Source organism: Coturnix japonica, chromosome 8, assembly GCF_001577835.2.
Source record: "Coturnix japonica isolate 7356 chromosome 8, Coturnix japonica 2.1, whole genome shotgun sequence".
NCBI lineage: Eukaryota > Metazoa > Chordata > Aves > Galliformes > Phasianidae > Coturnix > Coturnix japonica.
The window spans coordinates 1,982,965-2,003,034 of NC_029523.1; the positions used below are offsets into that span (position 1 = coordinate 1,982,965).

Below are 20,070 nucleotides of genomic sequence, written 5' to 3' on the forward strand. Positions count from 1 at the left end.
TCTGTTTTGTAAAAAGATAGAGTACAGTGGGGGAAAATGTTCAGCTGGCTCAATGGAAAGCCATTCCCATACTGACTGCCTGCTAGAGATAGCTTCCTCACTGCCCTGGGCAGCACCTGTAGCCAGCAAACATAATTTCAAGAGAGAGTGATTTCACTCGGTCACCAACCTCTTTTTATTTTCCCCTCCAGATATTTAGGCCATAAATGACCAACAAAGCCAAACGAACACCATTTATCAAATACACAACTGAATAGCATTTTTGTTATTCATAAAATATTATGATAAATGGAATTCACCGATCAATAGTTAACTCAACTGCTCACTTGCTGGATTACAATTTAAAGCAGTGAAGTACATACAGTGTTATTAGGAAATATTGTTCAAGGATCAGATTCTACCACTGTTACTGAAAAAAAGGTAATTAGTCAGTGAAATACATCATTATCTCTTAGAAAAACTGCCAGCTAAGAGATATTTACATACACTTCTTAAGAAAACCACATGGAGTTATTTTTCTTTTATTTTTTAATTATTTTTATATATATTATGTGAAAGCAGAAATTAGCCAAACTTCTTGTATTTGATGGGTAGACTCAAATCCATCTTGTATTCAGATACCATACAGAAAGTTGGGCCTGTGACCAAGTCCTACCCAGAGATCAAGCTGATGCTTCAGTTCCACATCTTACTACTGCATGAGTGGCCAGACATAACTTCTACCTCTGTAACATCATCTGCAAAGCAGAGATTATGACACAATCCTACTAAGATGGCATCTAGTTATTAGAAGTGCACTAAGAACCACAAAGCTTGCAGTCAAGGGACCTGGCGGTGCCATAAAGAACAATTATGCCCACACCTGTTTGATGGCAGAAATAGAGAGAGTTGTAACTCTACAAAGTTAGAAACACTTGGAACTCAAGCTACTCAGAACATCATGTACATCTGCACAAATCCTCACACTTTCTTTCTTAGGAAAAGAACTGTTTAAGGAAAAGAATTTTATGGACCTTTCAATGTATAGGGACCCAAAGAGAGCCCTCAGGCCAAAGCCAAGAGAACATCCAATTTCATGCTCCAACTAATGTAAACTCTCGCTACAGACACAGAAGTGTATATATATATATATATATATATATGTAGACACACAAGCCAGGAAAATTAGCAGACCTCTAAATATTTCTCATGTCTAATAATGAGAAAGATGTATGTAGTGGCACTACACATCTCAGAAGTACAACTCCCACTTGGAAGTGGGAGGTCAGAAAAGCTACGTGAGCAGTGAAGTGAGTAGCGATTTGTGTACTCACATACACAGATGGAGCACTTTGGAAGGAGCGTGTGTAATGTCTCCTGTGAGGACAGGTGGAAAAGCTGACACAGAAAGACACAGTATGTGCAAACGTGGGTAAGATTTTGCTCTCTGACAGTCTATACTTTTCCAGCCTCTGGCTGAAACAGTGATGAATTTACCACCACATAAGCTGGTAAACTAACTGATTTTTTCCTACTTCAGTAAGGGAATTTACCAGAAGTTTGGAACGTATCAGAGATTACTGAACATCTATAAAACACTGAATATACTTGCCCCACAAATTTGATTATATGAACAAAGTGAAAAACAAAACAAAACAAAAAAACAAAAAACAAAAAAAAAAAACGACAATATTTCTGGTAAATATTCATTTCCACACAGAAACTCATAATTGCCTTCAGTAGGAATTAAGGCTGCAGTTTAAATTCAGATTTGGTTCTGGATGAGGACTGTGATGTCTGCAGCATAAGCATGGCATACATTCCTAGTAACACCTCAGCAACAAATACAGATGGGCTTAATTCAGCATTCAGCTCTGCTGACCAGGGAAGGCGTGAGCTTTTTCTCTGCTTGGTGTGCATAGACCAGCTCCAGTGTGGAACTGATTCTGCAGGCTGGTCTGCATCAGATGGGCACGTTGTTATGAGTTACTAGATAAACTGAACTACCATCAAAACTCTGCACAATCTATAGCACCCACAGCCAAACTTCATCAGTTGATCTTCACAGGGACTAAACATTTCAAACTTCATTCATATTGAAATTATGGAAGATGATTTATAACTGTGCCCAACGTTAGCAGAACAATTGAGACTGCTATATATAAAGACTCCAAAAAGCTGCATCTTTTTTGTTTGGACTTTTAAGATTAGCATCATACCCAAAAAATTTGAAGAAATCTATTAACAAGTAAAATGCTGCCTTCTGAATTCCTGTTTTGCTGCACAGGATAGTTTTGTAAGAAGCTCCGTGATCAGCAATGCGTGATGTGCTGCTCAGTGTAACACAGAAGTTACAAAATAAAGTTGAGTTAAAAGCTGTCTCTTCATTTTGGTTGATGCCTGAGGCAGAAAGCTAAACAAGACTAAAACTGCAAAGGCTGTATGTATTTGGTTACCTCTTGCCATGTTACTTTTTTTTCTCCCCAGATGGTTTCTGATTCTCTGCTTCTTCTGGAACAGTTTCAGCAACCTGTCTCATTGGTTCAATGGTCCCCAGGGCTCAAGGGGCTGATCTCTTCCTGCCTGGAATAGTTTGTTTTCTTACTATCTTGCATCTGCTTATGTCAAACTCATCTCTGCCTCTACTGACAATGTCCCTACAGTACAGGTATTTTCATATAGAAGACTGCTCAGGCTTTCCTGAGACTGCAGACTGTCAGCCAGACTGACAGACAGCAGACTGTCCAGCAAGCCTTTGACATGGCCACAGTACTCTGATTATCCTCTTGATTTTGACCAGACTTCACTGGGGGAATATTCTTCGACTTCAGATAGACTAGCAAGCTTAATGAAAATCTGTTCATTATCAGAAGACAATCAATTTCAGAGGAATGTCCAAGTTCACCTGTTTAGTCCAGTTTAATCATATATTTCATATTTCATATATTTCATACTTTTAAAGACAAATAAAGAAATCTAATTCCTACCTTAATTCCCACCCACCACAAGAATAGAAAGAAAATGTCCATTTCCATTAAGTCTGTAACATTAGAAACATACATGTTCTCCAGAAGTAGAAGACAGTTGCAATTTGGATACTGGTTAGTTTATGGGTTTTGATCAGGAATAAGAAATGACACAGGAAATAAGAGCAAATAATGTTTACAGATATACAAGAGCAGCTGGATTAACTACCACTTACAGGAACGTACTCACTTTAATTTGCAAACCTAATATGGCAGACAACTATACAGAATGGAATTTTTCTCTTCCTCTGACACCAGCAGGAAGAGTCCAAGTTGCACCAGAAGAACTAGCTCACAGGGTTTGCTTTCCACTACATGCAGCAAATCAAGCATAACTTAAGCACCATGGTGTTTCAGCAGCATCTGGAACTAATGGACTTCTTTTCATTTCCTGGTAAATGGCTGCCTGCAAGAACTTTATGGTATCACAGGATGTGGGTGCCTTAATTTTATCTCTCTTTTGCAGCATGCTGGTCTGTACTTAGCAAACTAGCTCTCAGCTTGCATTTTAAGCTAGTGCTTTCCCGTTCCCATAGCAAGGCTGCCTGTCAAGCCACAAATGAGTAAACTTCCTCACTGAGGTAAGCTGAATAGAAGCAATACATAAAAATATGAATGCTTCAGTCTACATCATTTGAAAACACAGGATTCTGCAAAACAAAATTACCAGAAAGAGTAATTGTCCTAATGACTCACTTTTCATCTTCAGCAAACCTCTTTAGCTACAGAGTACTACATCAGCAATGTCTACAACAACACAAGCCTCATAAAACACCACAGTATGAGACAGTTATCATCTAACAAATAACTATTTCTGGTTTCATTTCCATGAACATTACACTCTATGCAGAAAACCCAGAGACTCTCCTCGACTAGGACTATCTGATTTGCCCAGTACAAACTGATGTACTTCTTTCTTTCTCTCAGTACTGCTTGTCTTCTCCAAATTGGTATGCTGCCTAACCTAATCACGACAACCTCCTCCACACTACTTCCAGCATAGACAAAGAGCTTCTAATCATATTTCAGACAACACAAACTACAACAACACAGACAAATAGCCCATTATCTGTTATTTATACTAAGTAGCTGGTGACATTTTCCCCACTGTATTGTTCCTTGTAACTTTTGAAAAAGCACTTTTATCAGTAAGACTGCTGTTTGAGGAAGAGATTGGAACTTGAATATTGCATGAAAGCTTTTTAATATTACTATTTTCTTTCTAGACCCAAGTTAAAAGATGCTCTCAAAGATACCAACTAAATGAAATTAGCTAGTTTTTCATTACTTTCATTACGTGGTCTTTCCAAAACTCCCTTTGCATACATTTTCTGGGGGAAAAGGCTGGGATGCACTTAACCTTCCCCACAGCAGCACCTGCACTTAGAACAGTGTTGTCAAACCAGCATCTTGACTGCTGCTGAGCAGAGCTGGCACAGCAGCCAGACTGACTCCCACTCCTCCTTACCTCACAAGATGGTTTACACAGGGGGAGAAAGAGGCGGGGAAGGGACACGGCCAGGAAGGCTGACCTAAAACTGATCATAGGTTATCTTGTATCATTTAACATGCACGATGTCATGTTGAAAAATAAATTCTAGGAAACAAGAAGGAAGGGAGACAGTGATTATGGAAGTGCAACCACTATGTGTACTGAAGCCCTGCTTCCCAAGAAGTGGCTGAACATTGCTTGCAAATGGGAAATAAAGAACAATTATTTTCCTCCCCCTGCTTCCATGAGGCTTTTCCCTTCCCCACTCCTGAAATAAAAATGCTTTAAGTTTAGAAAATAAAACAATTATTTCTGCTTGCTTAACAGACTTATGTATGCTAGAGAACAGCAAAATAAACTGATTTTTATGAATTTTCTCTGATAGGTAGACAGTAAGTACCATTGAAAATAAGGGTATTTCTATAAAAACATACAGAAAGTTCATTCTGATAAGTCAATAGTCTGTTGACAGCGCAGAGCTACTGCAACAGACCTGCCTGTGTCCTTGAAATGCCTTTGGCCTTGAGAGCCAAGAAAGCAGCAGGAAAAGGGATTTGCAGAGTATGAACAATTCTTATGTCTCCAGAGAATCCTCAAAATTCCCCAAGATACAGAGGATGTACAGCATGGTGTTCAGACAGTTCTTCTGTACTGTGCAGAAAACTCCTGTCCCAGTTTAGAAATTCTAAGGAAACTTTTTGACTTGCTCTACTTTCCTCATAGCAAGACTTCACATGTAAAGAAGACCCGAGTCCAGCTGATGCTCACCAATTCCATCATTATGTTAACAAATGTATTGGAGGCAACACTAAAAACATACACTAGTAAGACTGTAAACACTGGACTTTTAAGTCACATTAAATGTAACTATTTTTAGGCAGAGAATCATCAAAGAACTGAAATTCAGAAAGCAGTTACATAAAAAGCACTGTGTCATAAATACAATGAGCAGAGAAACCAAGCTAGAAACTATTTGCAGTCAAACAGGATTCTTCTGCAGCAACTGCACTGGGAAGCTTCTAGATGGAACCTGCAAACAAGAAACCAACATCCAATACTTCAAATACTCAGCATCAGGTGCTGTCAGTCATTCCCAGCATTCTTCATTATGAGTGAAATCTCCTGTCTCAGTATGGGAAGAAGTCATAGGGGTTTGGTTTTGAGTTTGTTTTTGAGCTAAAAGCTTTGAAGCCCTTTTTGTTCTGAAACACAGCATTACAATGAATCCTGTGACAGATCATTTCCCTAACGATCACGCTTCCTGCAGTGAGACTTCTCATCTGCCTCTGTGCTGCACCACCACTGCAACCATGTGCACATCGTAACATTTTCACCCCCAGTGAAAACGCTATTATGTGTGCTCAGACTGACATGCAGACAGGGCTCAAAGAGATGTATCACTCTGACCCAAGGCATACATCAGGAGTGTTCTTCACCAGCATGGCTGAACTGTTTTCGTTTTGGATTTGAATTTCTTTTACAAGGAGAGTAGAAATCACCCTTAACAGAAATTTACCTTGCTAAGATCTATCACTATAGTCCTGACCAAACTAATTCCCATTTGCATTTGCCTCCAGATCTTAATGATTATTGATATACTTTTCTGACTGGAAAAATAAGTTTCCTAACTAGTTACTGTTTTACCTCCCTCTGCATTGGTTCTGCACAATATGCTTACTTCATAGAGAAGAAAAACATTCTCAGCAATTTCTTTGGGCAAGAATTCCTCCCCCTCCTCCTCAAGAACTACCTCTAGATGTTTGAAGTGGAAGAACTATAGTATTCTGCCTACACTTCCTGGAAAGTCAGCATAGGTCTGCGTGTCTGCTTTTATCAAAACATCCATCAAAGGTCAGGTAATTTTCCATACTCACAGACTGATAAAAATGCTATCTTGATGAATCAGTGCTAGAGCTTGTCCCTCAAAATGAATGTGCTATAATCACTGAGAAAACAGAGGACATTATTTGTATAACTTCAACATCATCCAGAATTACAGTCTTTTCATGTTCTTCCACTATATGGCCCCAGTCAACATCTGGAGTCAGGGACAGGCAGGTGACCACAAAGCAAATCAGTCAGCACTGGGTAACTCACCAGAAAAGCCAAGCTCTGGGCCAGTTTTGGCTGACGTCAGAAACTATGAGGTCATTAGAGAGCAACAGACTGCAAGTGCTTCCTTGGACAGGAGTGAGGAAAAACATGATAATAAAAAAACTCTTTGCCCTAAAACGCTGGAAGTTGGTCACCAGGTTTTCATTCTTTTCAGACTAATGACATAGCAATTATGCCCTTAATACTTAACATCGCTTGTGTAGGAAAGAATTTCATGTTTTTCCTTGTAGGGGGAAAACAGAAACAACATAAAATACCTGTAGTTTATTCTGACATCAAAACTGAAATTATGAGTACAAGTTATGGTACATCCGCGCATTCGCTGTATGCCATTCCAGAGGTAAAAGGTTCCAAAACTTATCACGCAATTAGAAGCCCAGGTGATCTTCAGAAAGCCCACACTATCCATCATGAAAACTGCTGTCAGTTTCAACACCAATACAAAGAAAACCGACAAAAGTGTTGCACTGCAAGGGTCCTAATGTGAGCAAGAGATCTCAAAATCTTTTTAGCACTTGATTCTTAGTTTGTCATTATAGCAATAACGCAAGATTTGCTGGGCACCTTTGTTTTAAAATACTTGAAATAGTGAAAAAAATCACCTACTTTTTTTATCCTCTAACACCTCTTATACTTGAAAAAAGACATTGCTGTACAATATTTGGCATTTGAATTTTGTACCATCATTCAGCTTGGCAAGTTTTGATGCTGAATAAAGGCATAAAAACAAAGGCTACAACTGAAAACACACTAGACCTTGATTGGCATATTTTTTCAGTGGGATCCCCCTGCCACTTTCATGTCAGCTCTGTGCTCCACTAAATGGAAACCTATAAAAAGCTTTGCTCCTTTTTGCAGGTAGCAGAAATACCTCAGGAAACAACACTTGAAAACCTTTTTCAAATAAACAACAAATGCAGTGTTCACTTTGATAAGCAATAACAGAAAACTATACCAAAGTAACAGTAGCACTAAAAATATATGTCAGTTTCATCAGTCATAATTCATAATCCTCGGAGGTTAGTAGTAAAGACAGCTGCCAGTGAGTTGTGCTGGGTCATGAGGGGCAGGAATGGGGCAAGCTTGGCAATACACCACTGCAAAGTACCAGCACAACCAAAACACAATGTCATCACTAGTTCTTTAGTTATGTTACACAAGTCCAGAGAGTAGCTATGAAAAAGTTCAATTTTCTTCATGCCCAAAAAAGCTGTGGATGTCCCAACCCTGCAGGCATTCAAGTCCAGGCTGGATGTGGCTCTGGGCAGCCTGGTCTGGTGGTTGGTGACCCTGCACATAAGCACTGGGGGTAAAACTGGATGAGCATTGCAGTTCTCTTCAACCCAGGCCATTCTATGATTCTTCTTTCACAACTAACCTAGCATCAGTCCCCAGAAAGTTGTGGATACACATGATATAATTGCACACAAAAGTACTGCTTTATAATGCAATCCTATACACACACGCTGTTTCTGAAGACATTGTTTGGGAAGCAACAGTATTGTTCAAGAGTTGGGAAACATCCATGTGCACTATCAGTGCAAAGCATTAGTTCTTTTGCCTTTCTAAAGCCTAGAGACACTCTCTGAGATCTGTCAGTCTGTGATCACAGACAGTCCAGCACACATAGAAATACCCCAAAGCATGAAGTGCTGATACCTTCTGCTAACTCTGTGCACGAAGCATGGATTGCTAAACAGACGATTTGCACTCCCATCTTTTGCCTGTTCTTGCCTAGATCTGGCTTTCTATCAGTTTCTCACGTCTCTTACCTGCTCCTTTCAGCTGCCCTGTTACCTGCTGCCATCTCAGACCCAGCACCCAATCTCTTCTCTTAAACCACTTGCATCATTTGCCTTCATATCTGATCAGAACTGCTTTCTGAACATTAATTGCCTATAACTACAAAATATTGTATTCAAAAGATTGCATCTAATAATACCGTGTAGATCAGGTATAAATCACAGATTAAACAATTTATTATTCTATTAATTAGTACAGAGATTTTTCAGAGACTATTATAAAGATTTTAAGTGACTTTTTATAAAAAGAAGCAGGTTATGTACCCATTTCCTGCTGCCTATGTTGCTCACTGCTATGGAGATAAGATGACAGAACAGATAGAGCTCAGATGTTTTAGCAAGACAATGATAAGAAACAGCTGTTACATCAGTTTCACCTGGGAGTCTACTTACAGCCACACCCAATGAGCAGCTACTTTTAGAGCAAACACAGCCATTCCAAATCCTAAGCATTTCACAGCCAAATCATATTACTCACACTTGCAGCCATCTCAAACCTGAAAGTTCGTATGGCTCCAAACAACTCCAACTTCACAAATGAGCAACAATCAACTCCACAAACACTTGTATTAAAAATAAATAAATAAATAAATAAAATTAAAAAAAAATAATAACACCAAAAAACAAACTCCATAGACTTCAAAAATATTTCAGTAATTTTTTATACTGTACTATGGTTCTATGTTAACTTTGAATTCACTACAGGCAATTCCTTGAGCTCCTGCCTACAGAGTTCATGATATCCATGAAATAGGATGCCATCCTTTGCACTGCGTAATTCTGTATTCATATGCAGATGCTATTCATGTTAACCCATCTTATGTGGATAGAGTATCTGCTGTAGGAATTGAATGGCAGAGGAGCAAGATTATAAGAAACTGCAACAAAACAAAACTGCAAGTGTGTGTATGAGAATGACAACATAGGAACCTACGAAGGAGAGTTCAGTTTGAATCCTGGGAGTAATTTATTGAGTTCTGTGTTGCACTGAATAAGATGATGCAGATCCCTTTCTCAGAAAAGGAAATAGTGCAGGAGGTCCTGCAAGTTGTTTGATGGGGTACACGTGCCACTGTTGCTTTTCTCTCAACCCTCTATGCCATTCTTTTTTAAGAAATGTCCAAGCTGTCCAAAATCTGACCATAAACTCTTTGTGGACAAGTCCATCTTTCATCCTATGGTCATAGAGCACCTCACCCCCCAGGTATGTTTGAACATGTCTGAGCTCATCGCACTGCTGTGATCACTGGTAGTAGGGTTGTCTCTCACACACATACAGGAGCAGCTCCCTCCCAACTTTCCAAGTGTCCAATATTCACAGTTGCAGCAAAAAATTCAGGACAGATTAACTTGCAGCTGCACACTCAAATGTTTCACAACACTGATCAATACATGGAGATCCTCTGAAAATCCAATAATTTTCTCCTATGAAAAAACTGTGTTTTGCAATGACAGTTGGAAGCAGGGGAGTCTCCTTAAGCAGCATTCTCAGGAGAGCAAAGAGAAAGACAGCACTTAAAGTTTAGCAATCTCAGGTAGGTTGAAAAAAAAAAAAAAAAGGTGGAATCTATTTTCTTATTTTAATATAAAACCAAAGAAAAATCAGCAAACCACAGAGAAAACCACAAAGATAAAATAAACCTGGTAAAACTTTTGAAAGTTTCAGAGTTTTGCATTTACAGACTTTCCACTGACAGCACCACTGAGGAAAAACTTGTGTGAACAGCAGTTCACTTGAGAAAAGAAACCAAGAGCATCAAGTGCAGAGACAGCAGCTGCAAATGGCCGCTCTGGCATGCGCAGTGCCTCTAGGCTGCCTGCACTGTTCAGTGGAGAGTGCTTTTTAGAAGCTGTGGTTTGCAAGCTATTTCCCTTGCCATTTAAGGCACACTCCTGCAATGACAACAGACTTGTTGACATTTCTGGATCAAAATCATTTCCATGTTGTACTCGGCTCTTCCCGACAGTAAAACACAAACTAAACTCAGCCACTGCTCCAAAAGCTTCTCTGCTTATTCTGAATGGTGCAAAAAACCTCCATCTTTATTTAGTGGTGTTACGGCTTTATGATTTTTGGTTATAAGTATTCCACTTCATAACTTGTTAATGGTTTATGACAAACAGCCCTTACGTTCAGCTTTAATTACAGTAGGAAAGACAAATGCGACTCATTTGTTATCCTTTTTGGTAATCTAAACTTCAAATCTTGGAATGTTTGTGAGAACATCATATTCTCAGCTTTGCAGTGGTTTTCAATGAATCCAGTACATCCTGCATTCATTTAAAGGCTTCCATAGGTGAGTTTCCATAGATAGTATGCTACCTTAAAAACATACCAAAACTTACTTATTTTATCACTTCAAAATCTTCGTGAGCAGACAGGTAAACCCTTCAGGAAAGTATGAAGCAGCAAACTCAGGAGGTCAAATTTTACTGGATTTTATTTAAGTTTCATGAGTGTTCTCTAAGTACTACAAAACTTTGATGGATCAGCATGAAGGATAAATAACACCTCACATCCATCTCACATTCATTTACTTGAATCACATCCCTTGTATTCAGTATTATTCCTCTGCTGTTTATTCTATTCTGTGCTTAGTCATTCTATTCTGTTAGTATATACAGACCCAAGGGGACACTGGGTTAGGCTGTTATAATACGTAGCATTTTCTCATAGCAACAGTGAGCACATAGCGTTGCTCTCAGGACATGCTCACTTCTAAGTCCTCTAACATTACAAAATCATGACACTACCAATCCAGGACAGCAAAACCTGCAACACTACAAATTTGCAATAATCACAGAATCATAGAATGGCTTGGGTTGGAAGGGACCTCAAAGGTCATTGAGTTCCAGCTCCCCTGCCACAAACAGGGCTGCCAACCACTAGATCAAGTACGAGGTAAATCTTACAGCTATTTCACAGGGCTCCCCCAGTCACAGTCTCCAGGCTAGAACACAGACTGCAGGTGTGGAGGATGTAGAAATGCCTTTCAGTTCTGTCGAGCCAGCACAGCTGAGAAGAGAAGCATTAATGAAACTGCAAACTATGCTAAGTTGCTTCATCTACATATTGGACAGCCTCAAGTATTGTAAATTTCTCTCTCCACTTACCTACAAAGATATATTGTGCAGGCATGCAAATTCACACACATGGGGATCAGTACTGGGGATAGAGGAATGCATATATAGCTTAGAAGAGACAATATTATGTCACTGCCATCAAGTACAGCGTATATAAAAAATTGTATGCATTTAAAAAATAAATGGGTTTTATTGCAATTTAAATTCTTCCAAGAAAGAACAAGAACGGTAAGAAAGAAATCCTCCGGATACTCTATCCAAACCTACTTAAATACAAGAGATATCTCTGAGGTGCACATGCATGTGATTCTGCACATCTTTCAAGACTCCTGAGGAGTAACTTATGACTAGGTGGTATGCTGCAGTAGCTGTATTGGCAGTCTTTCCTTCTGTTGTGTGAGTATGTGATTTTAACCATTTAAAATTCAGCTTGGCCTGCACTTCTCTAGAGCTGCTGACATATTTATAAATGCTACCAGTAAAACTCCTAACACACCTACATTGCAAAGATGTGGAGGATGCTTTGCAATGCCAAGTCTTTTGCAGCTGTGGCCCATTTGGCACGTTAGTTTCATCTCTTCTGCAGACAGTGGTGGCCCTGTTCCTGTGTCTCACAAGGGCTCACTGACTTCCGTTATTTCATCTAGAATTGTTCAAAATGGAAACTACGGTTGACATGATCACATTTTTGCGAATTTCAGATCTGCTGACATTAAGCATAGTACGCCTTCGCACAAAAGCATCGGCTCCCCCTTGACAACATCCATGAGATGTTGAACTGAGATGTTGTATGTTGCAACACGATACTATTACTGCTTTAGCTTAACAGATGTTGAAACTGAGATCTGGAGAAATGAAGATAATGCCAGGAGTTTCTCTAACAGCCTAGACTGTAGCTGTCTCTTGCATCTTATTCTAGAAGCTTAACTACTTTCTGCCGTCTTAGCCTTTTCTCCACCTCCATGTGCCTTAACTCACAAGCACACAGAAACAGTTCAGGAGCTAATAAGATGTTAAATCCTTCACAGGCAATGCACACGATCCTGTGGAAAGGCCTTACAAGCCATAAATCTTACTTTTATCTCAGCTGAGACTCCCCATTGCCCTACAATTCCCTGGGTACAAAGTACGTCAGGTTGTATAAGACAAACGCACTTCATATAAAAAAACAGCTATTTGCTTATGTGTTATGCAGTGTCTTTGCAAAGCTTCATGCTTCTTTTCTTTTTTTGGTCAAAAAAAAAAAAAGTCTATTTCAAAAGGCAATTAAAAATATTGCTCCACAGTGTCTGCATTTTTGCAACAACAAACACAAATCATTCATGCACAACAAAAGATACATCTAGAGTTCTGTGCCAGGGCACTGGGATCACAAATGGAGGACAGACAGATCGTAAAAGAAGTCTTTGAAACTAGAGAATAGAAAACTAAGCTAGTGGGCTAGCAGAAGAGGTACTGTCACAGAGGGAGTAAGTGGAAGAACTTATTGTGGAAGTACTTACTGCAAAGTAGAGGCATGAAAGAGCAGAAAAAAGTGGATTCTGTTAGCCATACAACACTATGGATAATGTAAGCTGGCACTGAAGTGCTCACAGCTAGTCTCTAAAATCCCGGCACTGAGGGCCCCAAACTGCTTTACTTGAAAGAGAAGGAAACCTGGAAATAGATAAAATACTTCAACAGTTTCAGAAACGCCAGTGAACATGATCTGTTTACAAGTGTCTGGGTAGCCTGGAAATATATCAGGACACGCGGTACAACTGCCTCAGAAAAGTAAAGTAAAAACGGGGGTGGACAGGGGACAGCTTCCAAAATTGCTTAAGTAACTTTAATCTTTATATTTACAGCAGGATGTTCATTTTGCCACTTTAAGACTTTTTATTCCTGTCTTTGCACAGAAGAAATTTAGGGCCCAACCTTAGCTTTCAAGAGCTATGACAATTGCCCCAAAAATATTCTTGAAGTTCTGTACTTCATAAGACTACTTAAAAGAAATGACTGATTTTTATTCATAAGCCATTAAAGATGAATAAATGCCAACAGCAACATCTGCACACACTGCAGAAGGCAGCAGAGCTCAGGGACAGCCAGCGATTCCCAGACAGGGTGGGCAGTCCTGATCCCGGAAGCCAGCCCAAGGGTGCTTCTGCCTGGAGCAGCACATAGGCATCCTATCTGATCCCAGCTAACCCATTTCATTCCTGGAACACACAGCTGTACTTGCTGGGGTTTGAAGGCATTAACTCGCAGCCAAGGAGCTGAACACATGCTAGCAAATGCTGCCCAGCATATGATACCTTTCTGCAGTGCCTCTTTCTATTGCCAAACTGCATATCTCCTCTTCGACTGTCCCGCATGCTTTGGTTGGCAGCATGGGAGGAACAGGCATGGTGACAAAGGGAAGAGACAGGAGCAGAACTGGAGAGGTCTACTGCAAAATGCAGGGTAACAGACATTTGAACTAGCGCTAAACAAGGAAGTTAAATAAGCATAGTGAGAAATGAACTAACACAGCAGAGTTGAGTGTGGGTTGATTCACTCTACCTACCTGGGGGGACAGATATACACCTATCAACTCTTAAAACTAATTCAAGAGTGTAAACAGAGGACAAAACATTTTTGTGGAGTGCTGGTCTCCTTTGCTTGCTCCCAGCCATGGTACTTTCATTTCTACAATGCAGTTGCTCAAGAAAATAGGATGACTTTCATGCACTAATATAATGCAGTCACAGCTTCAGCATGTAGACCTCCTCCTTGTTTCATGATGCACACACTCACAGACGAAGACAGTTTTGCAGACAAGTCATTGGAGTCAGACAAATAGAGCCTGATTCCTAACACAAGGAACATTTTGAGAAGTCACTTCACACCATTTTCTCCCCTCATTTCTTCTGCTCCATTATATGTGTGAGTTTTCTAGCATCATCATTGCTGATTTGTTCTTCAGAACCCAAACTTACATTAGCTAAAGAAAAACTAAAACTATAGGAAATGGTTCTCTGCCATTGAGAGCTGGATCTTCAGCCTCTGCACAGCAATTTTCTGGCTTCAGGCTTATACCAGTGAAACATTCTCAGTACGGTAATACAGTGATGTATGTTAACACAGAATGTTTCTTCCATACTACGTAAGAGAAACCTGCTTTTATCAACAACTTTCTTTATCTGCAGTTATCAAAATCCCACACCAACATCCCAGCCGTCAGCTTATTCTGTTTGTGTAGGACCAGGTGAAGAGAATTACACATTTGGTACAAGCGAGTAGCTAATTCTTGTCCAGAAACCACATAACCACACTGGTGGGGTGCAGTGCTCAGAAAAACATGTCCTGCTTAGGTACATCACTGCAAGAAAACTGAGTGGCTTCTAGCTTAGAACTGGTTTGTGTCAGAGATAGTCCGACAATTGCAAGCAGTTCTGTGTACCAGCCCTGCATACACCAACTCTTCATTTTGAATTAAGCATTTGAAGGCTGGAAGATGTGAAAAGGGAGCATTCTAGAGATAACAGATTTCACTTTCTTCTAGCTTAATGCAGATCCTCCTGCCCAAGAATCTCCCCTTATCCTTCACCATACACAGAAAACGAGCCATTACCAAGTTCTGCCACTTAAAAATTAGGTCTGCTAAACACTTTCCAGAGGGATAAACAGGAACCCATTGCCTGAGTGACACAGGAGCTGACGACTGGAGAAGGAAAACACAAAAACTGTAGGCGGAAACATCCACAACTCTTTTGCACAGAGAATCCACAGCCTCAGATTTCTGCGTGCCTACTGAAAGTCAGTACTTATTGCATGGAAAATAAAGAAGTCACACTGAAAGCTATCAGGCAATTCTTTAGCTTCCTGAAATAAAGGAAGTGGCTTAGCAGCAAGTGCAGCTTTCCAAAAGCTACTAAATTGCTAATATATTTGTGGAGGGTGGGGGAGAAACCCACATTAATGACCTAATGGAACAAAATGCTTGCAAGCGTAACTTTTTGTTTTTTTATCTTTGTAAAGAGAGCAAATGATTTTTTACTGTTATTTTGTCCTCCCCAGCAGGCAGCACAGTAGCCCATAGCCATCAGGAAGACAAATCTGCCCAGTAATGACCACGCACAGTGGTCCTGCCACCACCCTCACAGGGGAATCAGCTTCACTGAGCCACCTGCTCCTGCTCTTCCCACGGTTTATATAAAGGAGTCCTGAACACTAAAATGCGAGATAAATAGAAAAATACACAGCTGGATCATTAGAAGTGTCACCAGACAGAAAAAGAGGAGCTCCATGCTCTCACATAAGCCCGTGCCAAACTACATGGTGAAAGCAAGGTCTGAGAGGTTGAGTACTTGACACTGCAGCAGACTGTTAATTGCTTTAAATGCTCTAGAAAGGAGCTGACTGGCTCAAACAAGACTGCTGTGCACAGGCAGAGAAAATAACTATTTGAAATAAAGCAATGCTACCCCTCTTGGAGTCTTCCAGCCCTCTCTGTACACTAACACATCCACTGACTGTGGGGGTAACAGGAAGAGCAGAGGCAGTTACCTGCCCTTCCTGGAATAAGGGAGCAGTGGGAAGTCTTAGCAAATTCTTATAAAATGGAAAGTAGGAAAGTAGGACAGCAGATTCCAAAACGGGGGGAGAGGGGGGAAGGAAAAGATCTTTCCTTTCCTATACAGCATTCACTTGTTTTCTTATAATATGCAGCATCTACCAACCACATTTTATTCAGCGCTGACTCTTTTCAGAGATTCTGAAGGACAGGAAAGCTAATGCTCAAGACTTTAAATGCTCTTAGGGAGTTATCAACCGAAAGCAGATCATTTTCTTGCTCACATCAGCAACAGGGACTTACTAAAGTGAAGTTATGATAGAAACATACACATTTAACTAAGTGAGAAGATATTTCTGTGCTGCATATAATCTGCTATTGCAGAAAATGTGCTATTTGTCATTTTTAGGGTCAACGCTACTTAATAAGAAACAAACCAACCAACTCAGTGTCTTCTGTAATCCCACATTACAGTAAATACCAAAACTGATGGAAAGTACTTAAACATAAAATGCTGCATGGTATTTTGAAGAAAATAAGTTCTTAAACAGATCCATAAAATTATGATCTTTATAGTAAGTATCAACTCAAAATTCATTGCTTTACTTCCTACTCACAGTATTGGTGACAAATTCATCTATATTGGGCTAAGATCTATAGAGCAGTCCGAAATTTCTTTAAGAAGCAGTTCTAAAAACTAATTATCAATGTAATTTTTCAACTGTAGAAACTAACCTACAATGTTGCACGTTTTTTTTTCTTAACCCCACTGCTATAAAAATCAAACCAAGAAACTTAAGGCAGATTCTCAGATCAGGGAGCACTTACATTGATGGGAAGATTGTTTCTTAAGGCTTTTAAGCACATAAAACAAAGAAATGCTTTTTGAGACTAAACATAAAGATAATAAATGTTCTCATAAGAGATCGACTTACGTGGTTTTAAATGCAACTATGAATGTTGCTTTCTTTTGGTTTTGTTTTCTTTTTACTAAACTCACACAACTGCGTGGAAGACATTTTAGCTTTGTATATCATATATTAGCTTTCCTGATGCAGGTTATGACACCATTGCATTCAACTGTATTCTAGCTGCTGAATAAAGATGTTTCATCTCCATTTAACAGAGCTTAGAATCTGTTTTAATCCTACAGAGACATTATGGGATCAAAATTAGAGAAGGAAATATCAGTTGCTACCTACCTTGGGCAACAGCATCCTGGCACAGAAAGGCAACACCAAATGCCAAGAGCTTAAGCCACAAAAACATGGTTAATTCTGGAAATCAGGCGTATCCTTACGAAGCAGCATGTGTCTCTCTCTGGAAAGCAAAATTTCTGTTATCTCTTTGTAAAATAATTTCGCAGCAAAACTTGAACCAAAAAGGAGTATAACTGGGCACATACATTACACTGCCTGCTTATCTATGAAGGAGTTGGCTTCCTCTGTTACCCCAACCCAACCACTCGCAGACTTGCTGTGCGCGGTGATGTCAGAGACCATTACTTCTTCAAAAAAATCTTTCAGTTTCCAGGAAGTTAAGAGGGTTTTTCTTAAATTGCGGCAGTAATACTCAGCTTCCTTAATCCAAATGAAATAGATTGTTTTCAGCCATTTCTACAGAGGAACTAGCAAAACTTAACTTTTCAAGGGACCGGACTCCAGAAACCATCATTCTTTTTCTTCATATTCACTTTGACGTTGCATAAGTTTTATCGATCCTCCTCTCATTTATGGATTGTTAAGATTTCTGTTGAGACAGAAGGAAACCCAAACAATCAGTCAACAAAATACTTGCAGTGGTAGTAAGACCTCCATAAATGGATAGAATTCTGATTTTTTATTTTTTTGCAAGAATGCAATTCTAGAACTGACACTGATATTGAACAAATGGATATAGGTTATCTGTTTTCTAATTCTATCTTCAGTTCTTAATTATGGATCCCCCATACAATTCTCTTATCGTGACAGTGCCAGAGGACTGTGGTCTATGTCCTGGAGCAGATGCAAAATGGAACAAAGACGTTTATGTCACCGCATGCACTGAGCTAAGACTCAATAACTGGATAAAAAGCACATGCTGTATAGTAGTCTAGAAAGGGAATAAATGTTGGAATAACTTCTTCCATTGGAATATATTTGCTTTTATTTTTCAGGTCGTCCTAAGCATCACATGCATACATTTGGAGAATAATTTATAGACAACATAAATAGAAAAAATCCCTCATAAGATTAAATCCAGCTTCTGCATGTCCAACTTGGAGTGAAGTCCTATAGCTCAGACCAAAATCTGAGATTCCTTTAGACAACGTGTGTCTATACCACCTCATATAACTATTACTGTAAATGTATTTAGAAAGAAACTGACATGGCCTAACTCTACAGAAAGCCCAGTTTTGATACACAATAAACTCATTGTGCTGGAATTGTTTTAAGTTGAATTTGGATTATAGCTATATGTTGTCTGCATCACTGACATTTTAGTCCCTGTTATTCTGGACAAAACCATAATTCTGAAGAGCCTTAGCTGATTAACGTAACATACTGCATCATACGGAGAGCTTCACAGAAAGGCTCTCAACAAGAACCAGGTGCCATTTCCATCTGATCTTCCCCAGCAGTTGCCATTTCCATCTGATCTTCCCCAGCAGTTTTACACAGCCTCAGCTTCCATTTGGGAGCTCTCTCCCTGAGAAAAATTCCTGCATAGTGGACTTTATCTGGTCGTGATATTTGTAAAGCCTTCACACCACTTAAATATTGCATTTATCACAAATGTTATTGAATTAAAAATTTCTAGTCATCATACCACTACAATACAACATTTAACAGCTGAGAAAGTAAGAACCATTAATCTGTAGAATGGCTGACCAAGGTTACAAATGAAACTCATGAGGAAATTACAGATTCAAACAATATATCAAGTCTTAGCAAAGGAGGAAGAAGAAAAATCTCTCATTCCCAGAGTAGATTCCTCAGTCAGTCAGCAATCTGTTCCAATGACCATTGTTTGATGATGAGTTTAACCACTGCCCTGTATCTCAGAAAGAATAAACATCCCTCAAAAACTGCATAGTGCCTTTCTTTTTTGGCTACTCTAAGGTGAATTAATATTTCATTTACTTGTAATGTATTTAAATACAAATCACAGCAGTCTGTTTGACATTTTTTCTAGTTGGGCACCTGAAGAAGAAATAACCTATACTGTGGTGCTAAAACATGTGCTTTTCAAAGTCTGTAATTCAGAAGCTGATATTTTACCAAGACTCGCTATGTGCATTTTACCCACAAGATTCTCAAAACATCAGCATACCTGGCCTAAGAAGCAAAAAGGACAGAGATCTCAGCTCTTCTGGATAACAAGGCAGGGCAGCTTATCTCCTCCAGGCCACAGGGAAGTCACAGAATGGTTGTTGTAGACTTGCTGGGTAGACGTTAAGGTCCATAAAAGCAGTTGGTCCAGTAATGGAAAAAAAGAGAAGATGGTTTGAAAGGGAAATTCCTACAGAAGAAGTCAGTGTAGGGCTGGCTTATATCCAGGATATAGGATGTCTTGTTTCACTTTTCCTTCAAGGAATGATTCCTTGGTTTTGTTAGCCAAAAACAGTGCACTATAAGCAAGCCAGAGCTGGCTACAAGTATGGAAAATTCAGTTCCAGAGTGGTTCAGATTTGTGCTGAAAATAAAACTATAAAGATACAATACTGAGATTTTACACTTATTGTTTTGCATAGGTTAAACACGTTTCGTTTCCCGTTACATTTCAACCACTATGTTTTTCTCCCTAAAACTTTAACTAAATAACGATGAGGCATTAATACTCCTCACTCTACACAACTTCCAAGTTCACATTTTCAATTTCAGTGTGGTGTCACCTCAGCTTTCATTACAAAGAATTCTGTCTTGGGCACGTTTACTTTAATTTTCCACAGGTACATAACCTTTGTTTTCTCTTTGGTTCAGAGGCCCCAGAAGTACTAGTTACAGAGCATGCAGTTCAAGAACATGGAAACTCTCTAGGTACTCCATGCATCAC

The 20,070-nt window shown here is 39.4% G+C and overlaps 1 protein-coding gene across 8 annotated transcripts in view; it reads right to left on the reverse strand.

Moving 5' to 3' along the window:
• The window catches only part of PTPRC (protein tyrosine phosphatase receptor type C), a 53,350-nt gene extending 33,840 nt beyond the window's left edge, over positions 1–19,510 (reverse strand). The window contains exons 1-3 of one of the 8 annotated variants that reach the window (XM_015869491.2): positions 19,348–19,510; positions 17,678–17,784; positions 17,238–17,355 (exon numbers count right to left, since the gene is read on the reverse strand). In XM_015869491.2, the coding sequence (XP_015724977.1) occupies positions 17,238–17,304 (67 nt within the window). In that variant the 5' untranslated portion in view covers positions 17,305–17,355; positions 17,678–17,784; positions 19,348–19,510. The other 7 variants (XM_015869489.2, XM_015869492.2, XM_015869493.2 and 4 more) reach the window with 7 other exon arrangements.
• Positions 19,511–20,070: the final 560 nt, after the last annotated feature.